This window comes from Ascaphus truei, chromosome 5 (genome assembly GCF_040206685.1).
Source record: "Ascaphus truei isolate aAscTru1 chromosome 5, aAscTru1.hap1, whole genome shotgun sequence".
Taxonomy (NCBI): domain Eukaryota; kingdom Metazoa; phylum Chordata; class Amphibia; order Anura; family Ascaphidae; genus Ascaphus; species Ascaphus truei.
This window is the reverse complement of record NC_134487.1, coordinates 266,415,541-266,433,436: the sequence shown is the minus strand read 5'-3', so window position 1 is coordinate 266,433,436 and position 17,896 is coordinate 266,415,541. Positions and strand designations below refer to the sequence as shown.

The 17,896-nt window shown below is 39.8% G+C and overlaps 1 protein-coding gene across 8 annotated transcripts in view; it reads left to right on the top strand.

Moving 5' to 3' along the window:
* FCHSD1 (FCH and double SH3 domains 1) overlaps positions 1-17,896 on the top strand; it is an 88,503-nt gene that overhangs the window by 64,855 nt on the left and 5,752 nt on the right. For all 8 annotated transcript variants that reach the window (XM_075602004.1, XM_075602002.1, XM_075602001.1 and 5 more), the window contains 7 exons: positions 2,911-3,033; positions 5,457-5,552; positions 7,516-7,635; positions 11,082-11,186; positions 13,789-13,950; positions 14,599-14,724; positions 16,286-16,369. In XM_075602004.1, the coding sequence (XP_075458119.1) occupies positions 2,911-3,033; positions 5,457-5,552; positions 7,516-7,635; positions 11,082-11,186; positions 13,789-13,950; positions 14,599-14,724; positions 16,286-16,369 (816 nt within the window). The remainder of the gene's footprint in view (positions 1-2,910; positions 3,034-5,456; positions 5,553-7,515; positions 7,636-11,081; positions 11,187-13,788; positions 13,951-14,598; positions 14,725-16,285; positions 16,370-17,896) is intronic.

Genomic DNA, 17,896 nt, shown 5'->3' with positions numbered 1-17,896 from the left:
TTTGAGTGTACCCTTTCATTTCTAATTTAGGTAACGTCACGTTACGTGCCCCGATTTTAGTCGGTCTGGGTCTTCGTTTCTGTGTGGATAGCTTACGTTTTACATCAATGCAGCAGGAAATGAATGAAATGAAGACTGGTACATAAAGCTCAACCTTTGTTAAATTCTAATTAGCCGAGATACGCGTCCTCTATTTATAGTTTTATATGTATATTGATCCAGAGGAAGGCAAAACAATAACAAGTGAAACAATTGCAAATTAGAGGGGTTGAAATCTGGCTCCAGTAATGGCAATCCGATTTTCTCCCTGGGTCTCAATAGCCTTGCTGTGTTTAACTTACGCGGCATATTCGTTTGTACCTTTGAGTGAAAATGTATTAGAAAATCCCTTGCATTATTGGATTTTTTTAAAGGTTCTTGTACTTTAAAACAATATCCTATTCGTCTGCACTTGTACAGTGTTATGCGTGCACTTTTAGCTGCCTTTTTCCGATATTGATGTTTGTTAGTATTTTGCCTTCTCGAGAGAATGTATACCTTGGGGAAGAAAATGCTAACTTTGTGATTACTTTTGTCTTCATCTCTGTGCAGTGCACAGGTACAGTATATGGAGGTCCTAGACCCTAAAAAAAGAAAATTGTGCATTAGGTAGAAATTAACACAAACTACATAAAAGGCAATTTGTGTACTACTGGATTTATTCCTATAAATCAGACAGTTTGTAAAAGCTTTAATACTGTTTAAATGCTAATGTAGTGGTTGGACAAGCAAGAGTTTAAAATGTAATTTTAAAAAAAATGAGTTGGGTTGTTCATAAGCAAACTGTGAATGTACATGATATCAATCTGGCAAAGTTCTGTTTAAATTACTTTACAAAAGAAGTACTGTAGTTTGTTTGCATGCATCAGCATAGCATTTTACAAACTGCTTGATTTCAAGGGGTTCTACTGTATTTCTACATTTAAACCCGTTTGCGGTGCTATAGATTTACTAAATCTAGCCCTACATGTAACCATCTTATCTTTTATCACTCAGTCGATATCAAAAACGTCATTTGGGCAGAGAAATAGTTTGTTCGTCTTTTTTTTCTTCGTTTTTTCGAAATCCTACAAATGTATCCTATAAAGTTCTAATGAAGAAAAACGCTTCACAATTTCAGTCCATGTGGCATTTTTTTTGTTTTGATGTAATAAGTTTGAAGCAGGGGGTCTCCGGAGCTGAACCGCATCGATTTTCAGATCCGTAAACCCCTGCTTGCTGAGATACTTCGGAAGGGGTTGCCGGTATCTCTGCACAGTTTAAATGCCCTGGTCATGTGGGCCAATAGGAAGCCGCAAGGGATGACATCACGACTTTCTAGTGGCCCGCGTGACGCCGTAGCTTTGAAGCCGCCTTTACGAGAACCCAAACTAGCCTAGCAGGAGCTGCTACTGCTACCCCTTTCCCGGGGAGACGGGTTCCCCCAGAGCTGAAATCAACTCGGTTGAGCTGTAGAGACCCCCTGTTTAAAGCTGCAGTTCAGTCAATATCCTGCATGTGTGTTTTTTTTTAATAAATCAGTTCTGTAGTAAGAAAAAATACTTTTAGCATTTTCTGTTTTTAAAATAACAACTTTGAAAGACCAATTTTCTTGTATTCTATTTTAACAGCCATTTGCTAAGGCACTGCCCCTTCATGTCCTGTCACAAGCCCTGGCACACCCCTTTGTCAGCCCTGCCCTCCCTCTAGCACATGTCAGTGCAGGAGTGCTTATGAATATTCATGAGCTTCCACTGACAGACAGAAGCAGAAAAAAAACAGATCCCTTCACTAATTATGTCACCAAATTTCGCCTATCAATACATGGAGAACGAATTGACCTGCAGCTATACAGTTCTTTAGGTAATTAAAGATTGCACACATGAAACTATTGAAGTTAAAAAAATAAATAAAATAAAAAAAGACTGAATTGCAGCTTTAAAACCTATTACAAACAAAAAAATATGCTTGGACTGCTCCTTTTGTTGATAATGTAAGTGGCGCCACACTGTGCTGAGATTGAGGAGGTTCAAGATGATTTCTAATTCAAAACCAAAATGCATCTATAACAAAGAAAGCCGCATCAACAGACCCTTTGGTTTTTTTCCCCTTTTGATTCTGATTTCTGTGTTAATATAAGTTTTTTCAGCTATCTGAAGATTCCCCCACTTGCTTGTTTTCCCATTCTTAAAATGATTGAATATCGGTGTTTATAAGTTGCTCCCTTAGAAAAATAAATACTGAAATTAAAAAGAATATCCATACTACCCCATCCAGTGTACAGTCTCCTTTTTGGGAGATCCTTATTTTTGACCATAATTAGGCTGTAATGGTTGTTTTGCTTTTAGTCGAAATGACGATCAGCTTTGCAGGCAGACCATGTAATAGTGGTCTTGTCACTGCACACGCCTGGTGCTTTTTAGCACTTCTAGATTCCATCTCGCATATCCAATAATGTTGCTAAGAAGGATACGAATAATTTCAATCACCCAAAGGCACCAAAGAAGGTCTGAAGGAGCAGCTCAGTGGTAATGACATGGTTCGTTGACCTTTGGCAAGACTCTTTTATATCCCTGTGTCCCAGGCACACAAATGAGTTTGTAAGCTCTGCACGACAGGGACTCATTCTAAGTGGAGCCTGCCTACATTGTCAGCGCCATATAATAAATATACTGTTATTACCAAAATGCCTGCAGACCCATTGGCCTCCTCAAAGAAAAACGTACAGGGACACCGCTCAATATCAGCATACAGTAACAAGTATATCATGTTTTGGCCGGGATGCGTTGCGCTTTGAAGTTTATCCAACATTTGTATTTGGCTTCATGTGATTTTTTTTTACATTTATTTTTTGCCCACTTTTTTTGGTTCTGATTCATGTTTCTTATGCAGTGTTTAGATGGGGATCTTTATGAGCGGCTGCGAGATTACCTTACGCTGATCAGTAAGACAGAACTCAACACCTGCAAGTCCACACAAGAACGATTCCGAGACCTCCTTGAGATGTCGAATCAGGTAACAGCTGCCCAGGACACCTAAACCTTGTACAATATGCATTTGCCTTTTGTTCTGTGGTATTACTTGCATTCCGTTCAATTCTTTGCTTGGGAAAACAGGATTGGTGACTGCCCACAGGTTTAAGATGCCTTCATTTAAGCACAGTAGATATAAAATAATGTCCCTGTGTGCAGATTACACTGCATTAAAGCAGCAATTCAGGCTGATTGCCATTTTTTGGTGTGCAAGTTTTGCTTCCTTTATGAGATCTCTTCTTGCCCTTTCAAACAATGCTCACAATTTCATGCTCTTTACAGGAGAAATAAGCGTTGGAAATATTAAGTGTCCAAGAGGTTAAAATGGAAATCTTCCCACAGGCCAGTGCAGTCTAAAGATGCTCAGATGCTAGAGCTTAAGACAACCATGATTATTATTACACAGAAAAAGGAGAGAGAGAGAGAGAGAGAGGCCAAGCATTTTTAAATTGCTTTATTTAATTTCCATCCCATATACAGTACCTACTACCCTTTTAATAAAGATGCATTTCCTCAAATGTTCTGCGTCTGTTACCAAACCGCTTCAGGGAACTGCACAGACTTTATAAAAGGGTGTGTCTACCTTTTTATGCTTTTGCAATTCACCTCCCAGCTTTATAACAAGTACCAAAGAAATCAGAGTTCAATACAATATATATGTATGTGTTACTGGTTCCTGACCTTACACCACTGACCCAATCTATTCCTCTGCAAATACTTGATATTGATTCTACAAAGAAGGCCTTTGCTGTTAGTTATAAATGTGAGTTAAAGGCCAGCAGATGTGTAATCCGCTATGATCCAACATGAGCATTGTGACGGTAGGACCAGTCTGGCAATTAATGTATATTAAAAGTTAAGCCCATTGGTTGCCCCTACCCGTCCAGATGGCTGCCTATGTTGTAGACTCATGTGGCCATCTGATTGCAGCTAAAATGGCAAGCAGCATGTTTTTCTGTGCTTCCCATGTAGCAGTTTATTCCTCATGTTTATTTGTTGTGTATTTGTAAGGCTCCATTATGTGGTGGGCTGGAAATCTTCTCATTCCGGCCAGCACACAATGGAGCATTGGGCCATAATCTATTTTGGGTCGGGTGAAGTGCTTAGAAACACTGGGAAAGTTGGAGAGGACATGGACAAGGTCGGTGGGGAACATGTCCTTCGAAAGTGGAGCCATTGTTCATCTCTGCGGGAGATAGCAGGCTGAAACTGGGAACCTAGCCCCGCCAGCTTGATTTCCATTGGTCAGTTTGAATTTTCTACAATCCATAAGTCCACATCTGTGGGCTGTTTTTAAAGCACCGTCACCTCTGATCGGTCCATCTCGGGCGAGCGAGCCCTCACTCTCTGGTCAGCGAAGACAATCTCTTGGCTGATTGGTAGCCGGTCTTCCATGGTTTCAGATGGAGGTCTGAAAAGCATGTAAGCCGATGCTGATCAGAACTACATAGATTGTTCTGGGGTCCATAGCTAGTCTCGGTGTCAGAGACAGCGGGAGATTTAAACCTGCAAGCAAGCAGCTATCATCCCAAGGTACTCGGATAGCCCAAGGCGGATGGCTCGTGGAAGACATCCTGACTATGCTAGCTATGGCAGCACCTAGCGAGCTCGGATTCCTGCCTGTAACCCTGTGTTTGGCTAACTTAAGCTTGTATTGTTCATTGTGTTGCTCTTATTGACTCCGGCCATAATAAACTCGGTTTATTTAATTCCTTCGTCCTATCTGTTGCTTGCAATCCCGGTATACAGTAATTGTCTGGTCTTCCGCGACAAGCATGTTAGACCTTGCAAGGATGTATGTTGATGGGAAATAAGTGATGATATCTCCCAAATTATTGTACACTGCAACATGTTCAATACCTTATTCCAGGGGTGCGCAAACTGGGGCCTGCACCCCCCAGGGGAATAGGAGATTTTGCTGGGAGGGGCACGGGCCGTTGCAGAGGCCACGTGCTCTTCCCAACGGCACTTAACTTAAATGCCGGGGGATCGCGTGAGGCCCCTGCAACACTTTACTTGCCCAGATTCAGCTGCTCTGTGATGCGTCGCCATGGCAATTGGCACGGGTCATGTGACATCACACACGTCAAATAACTCCGCGGGTCACGTGACGTCGCATGACCCCGCACCGTCATTTGATGCAGCTCTATGGTAAGGAGGGGGCGCGGGCGACGCAGCAGGGAAGACGGGGCGCAGCACAAAAAGTTTGCACTCCCCTGCCTTATTCAATATACTGTATATACATATTTTGTTTTCTATGTATTCCATACATAACTTTGTGTGCTTCTTTTTATCTGTCTTGGCAGTATAATATTTTGTAGCATACAGTATATCCTTTGTGCATCTGTGCACAATTGATTTTTTTCCCCCACCCTTTTGTTCTTTACCTCTATCCTTTATTCCCAGGTTTCTCGACAGCAGAACCTCCAGCTATTCTTGAAAGATACCAACCTTTTCTCCCCAACACCCGTCCAGCAGTTCCAGCCGGCCGGGACAGACAAGGTACTGAATGTGTGGCGTATTCGTTACTGCACATGCTGTCCAACTTTCCAATTTTAGGTCACTGCCGCCCTGTGTAGGGACAGGAACATTTAAGATTGCAGGAGATACCGGGACCCGATACAGAGGCCTGTACATCAGGAAGCAGGGGGACCCCCGACCTAAAATGCGGTTCAGCTCCGGAGACCCCCCGACTACAATCCTACTGTATAAAATGAAATTTTTATTTCTAGTACAAAGAGCTGTGCGGGGGAGACACAGAAGGACCACTTCTCTTTGCTCTCTCTGCGCAGCTCTTGCAGGCAGGTGTGGTCCGGTAGGATTAACGCAGGGGGAGTCCCATTCAGAAGCAGGGGCTCCCACTGCTTTAATCCTTATGGGAAATGAGTGTACTGAGTTTTGGGGCGTGGGGAAGCCTCGATCGAGCCGCAGTCTGGATCTGTTCAGCTGCCGTTTCCTTGAGCCCAAAATGAACTTCAATAACACTCCATCTGTATGTGTGGCGTTCAGACTGCTTCTGTGCATTCCATTCCAATTGCTCAAGCAGAGCAATTTCTCACAAAAGCTTATTTCAAAGAAATGATTTCAATCAATGAAATAGTAAAATGTCAGTACAATACTACACTGTTAAACTTTTATTTATTTTTTTTAAATGTAAGGATATTAAGTATTTTAGATAGATTTTGAAGCAGCAATCCCCTCTACCCCACAATTTAAAAAAACAAAGAAAGAAAAAAAAGATGTTTCCTTTACTTTGAACATTGCGAAATCCTTTGGCTCCTGTTTTTAAGGAAGGGCGATTTTTTTTTTTTAGATTTTTTTAATTTAAATTTTCAAGATCTCATTTGCAGAAAATTTGCCTCCCAGGGAAATTTAAATTGCAGCTGCCATCCACTTTAAAACAGAGGTTGACATGCTAACAACTGCTGCCAGGGAAATAATGAACAGGTGAAAAGTCCGCAAAAGGTTTTGAAAAAAAATTTAAACGGAAAAATAGATTAGCCCAACACAAACAAATGGTTTACGTTATGAATTCATTTGGTATTTTGGGGGGGGGGGGCTGTTACTTTAAACGACGTTCTAATAATCCTTTGGCGTTCTTATTCTGACCATCTTTCTGATCTGGCTCCTTACAAAACAATGAAATCAGACTACAGGTCTGATCAACTATTTTCTGCAATGACCATGAGGATAAACTGCAGTTAACAGAGGCGAAGAAAATTAATGGTTAAAGAAGGTACAAAGTAGTACTGAGTAACTTTACTTTAGTAACCTAAACTATAATCTTTTCTAATGACTAATCTACATATATTTGAAATGCACGCCAACTCTTATAGCATAGATGTACTGTAAAAAATGTTGTCCATGGAGTTTTGTTCCCCTGTTTCAAGAGATTGAGGCTGCCCCACATTCATTTTTACTGGTACTGGGCAGCTGGATAATATAAGTGAATTTGGCAACATTACCATAGATCCAGGATAAAATGATTAACATTGTGCAGCCTGCTGAACACAACACTTTATTCTTAATAAGGTGCAAAAAATGTAGGCTCGGTTTTAATCGTCATAATAGTGGAGAAGATTTTTAATAGTGGAGAAGATTGGAAAAAACAAGAAGAACTGGTGAATAACTTTTTCCATGTCGGATTGATCCGCCTTTTTATTTAAATATTTTGGACACATTTAGAGCCATATTTAGTAAGCGGTGCAATAAGACCCCATTCAATGCCAGAAGGTATCTTACTGCCCATAGGATTTCTTGACTCCTATTTTACTCCATGTGTGCCATCTTGAGGTTTTGAGAGCGTCAATGGGAGTTGTTACAGCATGTAGTTATCTGAATTTGTGTTGAAGATGATAGGCTAGAATGCTCTGCCATGCTATTTTTGGGGGGGAGGGGGGTGTTGTGTCGGAAAAATGTGATCCTTTCAAAATGCTTACTGTTTCTTTTGCAAACTTATCTGTAGGTGTCTCATTTAGAGAAACTAACTAAAAGTCAGAATGGAGAGAGTGTCTTGGATAAAGAAGCTCGAAGATGGACAAGCCGAGCTGCCAGGGATTATAAAATCAAAATTCACGGAGAACGGGTTAGTTTGTAGCTCATATAATATAAACCGATATGTGATTCTTTATGACACTGTTAACTCAAACTTCCTTATTCTATATAGTCTGAAGCAGCCAAAGATAGCCCAAATGTCCACTTCGGACTATATACAATTACCCCCTACGTGAGTTAATATACCTTTCTAGACTTCTTTATATCCATAACATGGGGGTTTGAGAATGAAGACACAGGATGGAATATATTCAGACACTGGATAACACGGTTCCATTTTATAGCACTCGTAGGGTATGTCAATAGAATTATTTTTTAAAAAACTTTCATGCGGCCATGTGAATTTCCCATGGGCACAAGGAGCTGGTACTGGATCTTGAACTAAGTTCTTCCCTCGCCAGTAGCAACATGATTGGATACATCGAGTGAAACTCAAAGGCGTTCCTGACTCCACACACACCTATTGATGTCACCATTCATTGTTTGACTTTCCAGCCACCTTTTTGAATGACAAGATAAGAATACTTCAGACATGGTGGAGAATCATCAGTGTGGTCAAGCACCAAACAGAATTCTCGGTTCTCAATATAGGTTACACAAATCCCACAAATGTAGGTTTGAGAGAAATTGCTACTTTGATGGTGCTCATCAGGGCATTATTACATAGCAGCTCACGTTCAAGTCAATGGTGGTTTGCAGGCAAGAGTACCTCGATCGGCACTATCACAGTTTAATGAATAACCCACCCTGAACTCATTATTTACCCTGCACCTTTTCCTTGGCTGGATAAGGTCTGTGATGTTGCTGATATCGAGTTGCCTGTATTGATTTCCTGCGGTTTAACTTTGCTACCTATTAATGTGTCTGCGGCTGGGTGACCTTGCACACAGAAACCTCTAAGAGATATAGTATATCCAAGGACACAGGAAAGCAACTCCAGGTGGAATAAATAGACGCCATAGTTGGTACATTTCTAAATATATACCTTGCAGTGCAAGGAACCATGCTAGTTTGTTGGAAACAGTGATCAGAGTATGTATAAGGGATTAAGAAACAAAACTCCAGATTATTATGTATAAACACGCCCACTCAATTCACTGTATCTCAGAAAGTAGATTTTTCAAAGGGCTCTCTATTTTTGTCCTTCAACTAGACTGTTTAGAACGAAGTGCTGTATAAAGACTTTTGCTCCATTGGTTAACAGGTTTAGGATCAAATGAAATGTGCCACATTGCAAAAAAGAAAAAATAACGACATTGATGACTGGTTAGAAAAAATTACCAAAGAAGATTTTGCAGTGTAAATTCATATAAAGCTGTCACACAAGCTCTTACTGAAAATAGATGTCCGTTCTCCTGTGTTTCATTTAAAAGACTGTTGATCCAGAAATTCTGTTTAACGTGTTATTATAGAATGAAAGAGTGCAAATTCATTCCAAACTAGTCAAAGCTCAAACCCATGACTCACATTTTGGTGCATTGAGAGCTCTTCTAGCAACAAAGATCACCCGTTAATGGTGTTCATTTAAATATACAGAACAACAATGGTCAAACAATTTTGTTTTCATAACCCAAATGGCATAGCACTTCTCCGTAAATATTGACCCAAGACAGCTTCTAAGCTAATGGACAATAAGGTGTCTTTCATTGCCGAAAAGTGTCTGGTACTGTAGAATAGAAACACTTGCCATATACAGTATGGTCGACACAAACAGTTGTCCTACCGCTCAACCTATTAATCAACGTTTATCAAGTTACTGAGGTGCAAAGGGAATATATAGAGACATAGAACACAAAAATGTTTCCCTAGGCACGGAGACACAAGAAATCCTATAGATTGCACTCGTTCAGATGAATTACAGCTAGGTGTTGAGAACAATTGCATCTCTGAGCTATAGCTCAAACTCCTACTGTACACTAAAATCAAAAACAATAAACCAGTTAATCAACAATCATGCCATAATATATACAATTAAAGGACTGTTATAGATATAGATATACACACACACACACACACAATAGTGTGTTTAAAATTCCTCAATGGTGAATAGTGGGTCTTCAAGTTCATGCAGTCAGTTCGTATATAGGAATGCTGCCATCTATTGGTTCTAATGTGTGTATGTGTGTTACAGGAATATATATACTGATCTATATCCTAGAGGTGCTTCAAAACTGCAAACGGTTCGCAATCATGAGGAACACACTATGTTTGTATGTTTGTGCAGCCTCCCTTGAATGCTAGGGTATATAGTGAACGATCAGATGGTCAGAGATATACCTTACTTCTCAGAGAAAGGGACACAGGGAAATAACTTCCCAAACCTACTGTTAGACCACTATGGATAAATCAAGATGTTAACAAGCAAACACATAACAATTCATGTGCACCTTAGATCACACGTGTGTAAGAGTGTGGTAACAGATGGTAAAAAAAGTGCTCCATTCGTTGGTGTGTAACACATGGGGTTAATATCCCACAACCTGGTGTATATACCATACATAGACACCCTGGTAGAAATATATCACCATACAACTTAGGCAAAAGCTGTTTTTACTAGTGTATCTCTTTTAGGAATTGATTCCTGAATGTCTGCTTTAAAAAGGGGTTCTAATATATATATATATATATATATATATGTAGCGGTCATGTAAAATGCCTACAGTTATCTCTCCTGCTGGCAGCAAGGCCTGGTAAGTGTGGGCATGCCAGCAGTAATCATGGAGGTTTTCCCTCACACCCTGGTGGGGTGCTCTGTGTATGGATGGGACTGGTCACATGCTCTGACTCCATGGTTAGTGATGTCAGAGGTGTGTCAGCCTCAGAAGTTACATAAGGCACAGCACTGTTTTCTAAAGTTAGTTGAGGAAGGAGTTCAAGTTCGTGCAAGGTGTTTGCAGAGTTCAGAGACTAGCTGACAATTATGTTATAGTAGCTGATTTAGGAGTCTGTGTCCAGGGACCTGGCACAGAGCAGTGAATCCCTAATCTAGGAGACATACCTACCAAAGGGAAGCGGCTGGAAAATGATTGGCTAAGTACACCCCATTGTGGAGGGCAGCTATGCCCACCAGTACAATAAAGATGGAGCTGATCAGAAAGACCCCTGTGTGTGAGAGTATGATTACACAGGAGGTTGCACCACCGAGGAGTTCCTCACCAGGACCATCCCCATGCGGACGCAGGGACCCTGATGAGGTGGAGGCGCTGCACTGGAACTCAGCACACTACCTCAGCTGCCTGTCTGGACGGGTCCTCCCCACACACCATCATGCGGGAGACTCAGGAGTCCTGTAGCCAACAGGTGCACCACCCGACACTACCACACTGTAATGGGGACCGGTTAGACCACAGGGGCCAATGTGAGATTGGGTGGGTCAGGCCGGGCCAGAAATACCGTTACATATATATATATATATTATTCTTATTAGTCCAGATGCTTGCAGAATGTTTCATAGCGGAGTTTTGTCATTACATTCAGGTCCTGCAGAGGTTGGAAGCCAGAAGGACAACTTCCTCTGAAGATGTAATGCCCAGCATGGAGTTGAAGATGGAGGAAGTGAAGGAAACTGTGAGGAAAGCGGAGGTAAGCCACAGGACAATGCCTAGATCTGATGTATCTGTTGTCCTAATGATTTTTTATTTTTTTTTGCTGATGATTCTTAGTCTGTGATTTAAAACATTACTTGAAACGGTATTTATTTTTTCAGGTGTATTTTGGTCCCATGTTCTTGAATCTGTTATTATACATCTTGATGCCACATGCTATTTATTGTAAAAAGATAAGGGGCAGCTAGATCAGGGGGGCTCAACTCCAGTCCTCAAGACCCCAAACAGGTCAGGTTTTAAGGATATCCCAGCTTCAGCACAGGTAGCTCAGTCAAAAATCTTTAAAAGGTTGAGTTTAGTGCATGCTGGGCGCTTACAAAGAACCCCAAACAGGGTACCAAGGGATAGATTAAAATGGTAAGAAGAGGGTGTAAGGGTTCATTGATTTACTTTTTTTTTCTATAACTCCTTAATTTTAGAACAAAAATAAAATGGTTCTGCTTGGAGAAGAAGGCTGCACCACAATATGTATTTAGCTCTAAATGCATGTATTAGGCAATTGATACTATTATTCTTGCAAGGTAACACAATACTTTTGAGACAATCACAACTGGGACATTACCTCTTACTTGTAACTTGAGCAGTAAAAAGGCTGATCACTGCAGCCACAACGGTTGGTGTTCTGCGGATAATGAGGATAAGAAGTGTGGGCCTGGGATAAATCCCAGTCTCTTATTAGATTTCAGGATTCTAGAAATGGCTTCCATAAGGGGCTCAAAAAAGTGAGTGTTTGGGAAAAAAAACAGGGTCACATTTATTACTGTTCTTAAAGTATTTTCATGTTTAGAGGCAGGAATTAGAGCAGCGATTAATAATATAACGATAAGTAAATCCCTATCCCTTTTTTATATATAAGCTGAATAAGTCACAATAAGTCAAATCCAAAAAGGATCAGGTTTGTTTTCCTTGCTCAATATACACAGATACATTTTAATTAACAGTTGAAAAACAAAATACATTATCGAGCTTTCTTGCAGTTAGGCACAGTCTAATTTTTTTCCATTCATTTCAATATTAATGGTGTGGGCATCTTAATAATGGTGTCTTAACCTGATCTTTTCTATATGGTGTACTAGACTTGGCAGGCTGACAAATTATACTGATACTACAATAAACAAAGAAGCCCCAATGCACATCCTATTTGACACATTGTTTAGTTCTTTACTACCGTATATGGGGTTTTTTTTCCTATATTTTTCCGTGTCCTACGTATGGGTCATTTAGTTCTATTCTTTGGCCAAATATTTCAAGCCTGCAACCAACGTCAAGGAACTTGTTAAGATTGTGTGTCAAATTGTAGATTATACAGATACCCGTTCCCTTTTTACAGCGTTTCATTTTTAGAACTACAGTATTTGAGATTTTTATCCAGCACCCTTCCCACTCCCCCACTCCCTCACCCCACCCCCCAAAGTTTTCTATAATTTGTTGCTTTGCTCAACTTCCTCCTAAAGAATCTTTCATTGCTTATAGTGGCAGCCTCACAAAAATGAACTTGCTTTTTTAAGTAATTTTATTGCTTTCAAGCCTGCGTTTCACGTGTTCTAAATTGACTGACAAGGTCACTTGAATACTGTAAATCGGAGGCAACCAAACAGTAGTATTTTTTTTAATGCACATAGGATAGGTACTGTATGTTTGGACCCCATTGAGTCAAAGTACTGTAAACTCTGACATGTTTCCATTGTTCTAATCCATACATTTTGAAGTTAAAAGGATTGAAGACGTTTTCTTGGTCTCTACTTTCTTTGTCAACTGCAAGTTCTTTTTTCAAACAATGCTTACTTTTTCTTTGTGGTTCCCAAAATTAATCGTAGGAATTTAATTTCCACGGGGAGATTTTGCAGTGGATGGTTGTAATGTTTTAAGAGGCACTTACTAACTCGTTCCTCATGTATGCAGTTTTTCCCCCTCAGTTGGGTGCGAGCCCCTTATGAACTCTTAATCATACTTTTTTTTTTTTTTTTTTTCAACGGAGTTAGGCTTCCTGTCCTACATTTACAAATATATTAAATTATAACATATTTAAGAAACGTCGATCATATTAAATGGCTTACGGTTTAAAATCTAGTTGAGCGGGATGGTACGTTTAGGTGTTTGTAAGACGGGAAATAACATTAAAACCATGTGTTTGTAAGAGTAAGTGCACGTTTAGGATCTTTTTTTGTTCAGATCATAAAAATACATCATCCCAGATTATCCGTCGCGTTTTTATATTCCGTAAACCAAATCAGCTGGCTGTTAGCTCTAGGAGAAACCTGCCCGAGCAGTGTCAATGTAATTCATAAATGCCGTAGCAGACACTTAAGGATAGTAGGCACTATAATACAGAAAGCGCCACTAGCGGCGTGGGAGGAGGAGCTTTTTTGTCTGCATGTCATCATTTTTTATGTAGTTTAAATGAAGATTGTTTTATTTCAATTTTTGACCGGTGAGTTCTGCTGTTTGCAAGGTTTTGCTGTCACTCGGATCTTTTTTCTATCTTGCGTTTTTATATTCGCAGTGTAGAATTCTGGTTTTTGTTTGCTTTTTTTTTTGGCATGGTCCACTGTCTTGCTTTAACAAGTCTCCCTATATAGGTCAGCAAGGTGAAGGCTGATGCCCGAGTGGAGCTGTTACGCCAGGCCAGTGTGGATGTGGATACCTGGCTGTCTGGCGCCATGGTGCAAGCTAATGAAGAGCTTGAGCAGGAGAGGCGGCTGAGTGAAGCCAGGATGTCTAATGGAGACATTTCACCCACAGTAAGATAGCTGTCTAATCTCATAATTTGTTGGTACCCTTCCAGCAATAATAGACTCTGCCACTTGGATTTCAGTTAAGTCAATAGTGTAAATAGTTCATTTCTTTTGCTATGAAATGAAAAACCTTAGAGATCAACAGGGTATGGACAAAGCACTAGAGCAGGGGATGCCAAGTCCAGTCATCACGGACCACCAACTGGTCAGGTTTTAAGGATATCCCTGCTTCAGGGCAGGTGGCTCGGTCAATGATTGAGCCACCTGTGCTGAAGCAGGAATATCCTTAAAACCTGATCTGTTGGTGGACCCTGAGGACTGGAGTTGGCCACCAGTGCCCTCACTAGAGCATATACATTTCAAATAGTGTTACAGGTTGGGTCATTAATTTCAGACTCCTTTCTCTCTGTTTTACTAGACCACATCATTGAAGATTGTTCAATTGGAGTTAGGTTTCTTGCCAGATTTCTACACTAGCATTTGTTAAAAGCTCATAACAATTTTGTTTTATGGCTTTGAGATTTCAGCCCAATCTCTATTTTTTTTTGAATTTTTTTTTTAAGAAACATGCAATAAAATATTGATGAGTTTCCTTCTGTGCATGGGGTAAGTCTTGGGTCCCGATTATTGGTAGTCCTTTTCATGCTCTTTCAGGAAGAATTTGATTTCACAGAGTTTGATGACTGTGATGACAACGGTGAGATATTTGAGGAATCCAGCCTAAGTTTGAGTGGTTCCCGTTCCTATCCATCTCCTTGTCAAGTGCTGTACAGTTACCAGGTGTGTTTCAATCTTAAAAGAAAATGATCTATCTTATATACAGTACTTCTTCATCTATGCACTGTACAGGATCCAGGAGAGAAAATAGGAACGTGAGCTGTTCATTTTTGTTCCAACCCACTTTAATGATTCCAATTCTCTATCTATACATGGACATAGCTGTTACCTGCTACAGTAGGTTTACTACACAAAGCTTTATAACATTTTTAACTCAGATTTCTTGTTTCTGTGTTTTAATTTTGTTTCCTTTTTTTATATAACTTAACTTAAAATAAGAACATTAAATAGTTGATTATCGAGTCAATTGAATGACTTCCACCTTCCAAATGGTGGAATTTGGTCATAAAAGCTGTTAAATGTACATCATCTTAGGAAATGATTTAGAAACATTTGTAAGTTCTGTTGAACATTATAAGTTTGCCAAGTGTTGCTGTAAACCTTTTATTATTATTTTTTATTGCCATGACACTTTATGTACAGTATGTGTTTTCAATAAAGAAACGACATTGCTTATTTATATTATGTTTAACTCGGCTTCCACATGTGTGAAGCAGAATTGTCTGTGTACGTGTCATTTTGATGCAGTATAACATGATTTCTGGGTTCTGGCGGATGACACTTTGGAGGTAACTCTCTCTAGTGCAAAGTGGCTGTTCAGGCCATTTTGGGGGGGTTGTGGGGGGGAGAGAAATACTTATGGACTTCAATAGAGATTGAAAGGCCACTTCGGACAACATAGAATGAGGGCCTTTGCATTCTCAACCGTTATCGCAAACATTATTAAAGAACCCACTGTACAAAGTACAGCAGTAGTAGTGCGGTTTAATTCTAGATGGTGTTCACTAAATCCAGTTTTCAAATAGTTGATGGTATAAGAATATGATATAATTATACAGTATATCCCTTTTTAAAACTGCAGTCACACATTCCAGCTCCTTAATGGCTGGCAATGAAGTAAAAGCCCTCTGCCACGTAACAACTTCTCTGCAGTTTGTTTTGCTGCTGTTTCACAAATTATGTTTAGGAGCTTTGTAAATTTAGGCAAAAAAGGTTTAACTGAGAAATAGGCAATACAAATGTCAAGGAATGGGTGAGAAGTACAGACTTTATTGGGGCTTAACTCAGTAGTGTTCAGGGATTACAGAAATAGCAGGCTTCATTGTTGCCCTAGGAAACACAACATATTCCATAATAACGCAGAGTATCATAGATTTTCTATGGGACTCATTGGCAGTGTTGGCGCAACATATCCCACCAAAAGAGATCAATGAAGCCTACTACATCTGTACTTTATAAAGCATGTTTTTAGAGATCTTTATTTTACATTAATATTTCTCCGTAATCGGAAATGAATAAGGAATTTTTACACTGAAGTGGGCGATCAAAATGGAAAACAGAAAGCATATTTATACAAAATACACTTTTTCTAACTAGTGGGACTGATTTAAAATGAGTACCATTTTGTCCATTGAGAACTGAACTAGAGTTATCCATTATCTTTTTGAACTAGAGTTATCCATTATCTTTTTCTGCTAAAAATCCTAATGTATGTCGTATCCAGGCTTCCCAGTCAGATGAGCTGACGATCACTCAAGGTGAACGACTGGAGGTCATTGAGGATGGAGATGTAGAAGAGTGGGTAAAGGTCAGTTTGGGGATGTTTTGACCCTTGGCAACCTTACACAAAAACATTCAGTACCATAAAACCATTAGGAAACCAATCACATGCAAGCCATCAATGTTAACTCTTCATCCAGTGCCGAAGAAACAGTCCCCAAGAGAAAGGTGACCACAAAGGCACTCCAATACAAGATTAATCACCATCATTGTATTACCTGACCCCAATAGTTTATTCTTTGGAACCCAGTAATGTTCGGTTGATTCTATGCAAATATGCCCTGGTCTTCATGGAGGTTCTATAGAATCATATTGGAAGGCTATCCACAAATCAAGCACTTTTTCCATGGATTAGTACTCCTTCACATTACCCTGAGCCTACCATAACCTAGCTTCAGCGATTACCTTCTAGTACGTCTCTAGCTCTGAAATATAAACCTCTGAGGTGTGTGTAAAATATATCCACAAAACCTATATGTCAATGAACATTGAACATTTTAAAGGCTAACATACATTTTTGTGTTTAGATTATTGTAAATTGCTTTATTTCACCTGTCTTCCATTATCCAGTAATAATAGCAATAGTAAACTAATTTGGGCCTTCTAAGTAGTAGTGAAAAAAAGGCCTTTGTTGACATTTTCTCCAGCATTGATATGTTTTTCATGGTATGTTGTGGTACCTTTTTGATGCAATCAAATCAAGGAAAAATGAAATACATTTACTTTGGTGCTTAAACCTTCTTTAACCTTCTGCCACAAAAAAAGTGCAATAATAAGTAGTAGCACACACACTGAGCTTAATGTGCTAAAGATTTTCATTAACCCATAATATATTATGTATAATTATGAATCGGAGATTCAGGGCAAAAGCCAAGAAGCATGGCTCTCGCAATCTAGACATACTATTAACCTATTCTTATGGTGTCCACATATTCCACAGTGCAGAGATCGTCTTGGTTAAGTCCCATTATTTTTAGCATTCCACCTTTCGGTATACTTGAGCATGTTTCTGAACTTACACTACAGACGAGCCAACGAGTATTCTAAAGCTTGCCTTAAACTTGCCTTAAACTAGCCAGGTACATGCTGGGTACATTTCAGTGACATTTCTGCAGAGGCTAATGGCCCATCGGATTAACACAGCATGGGTTTCTGGCTGTCCCATTCAGTTTGAATGGCACTGCCAGGGATCCCCGCTGTTAATCCAATGGGCCATTAGTCTGTTTGCAGAAATGTGTGAAATGTTGCAGCATGTACCCAGCATGTACCTGGGTCTTTTTGGAGATTGCCCCAGGTTTGTTTTAGAATAATCGTCGGCACTACAGTACTTTGCAAGCCTCAAGTCTCTTAATAGGCAGTACATATTTACCCGTTTAGTCTATTTATAAGGCTTATGAGCATCCTGGTAAAACATTTTATAAATAAATAATATTGCCTTCACTGTACTGCACTGCGGAATTAATAGTCAAAATAGAAATACGTTAATACACTGCACGTCACTCCCTTACACACATTGATATATTGTATATTTCGTGTAATGTGAATATGTACAGGA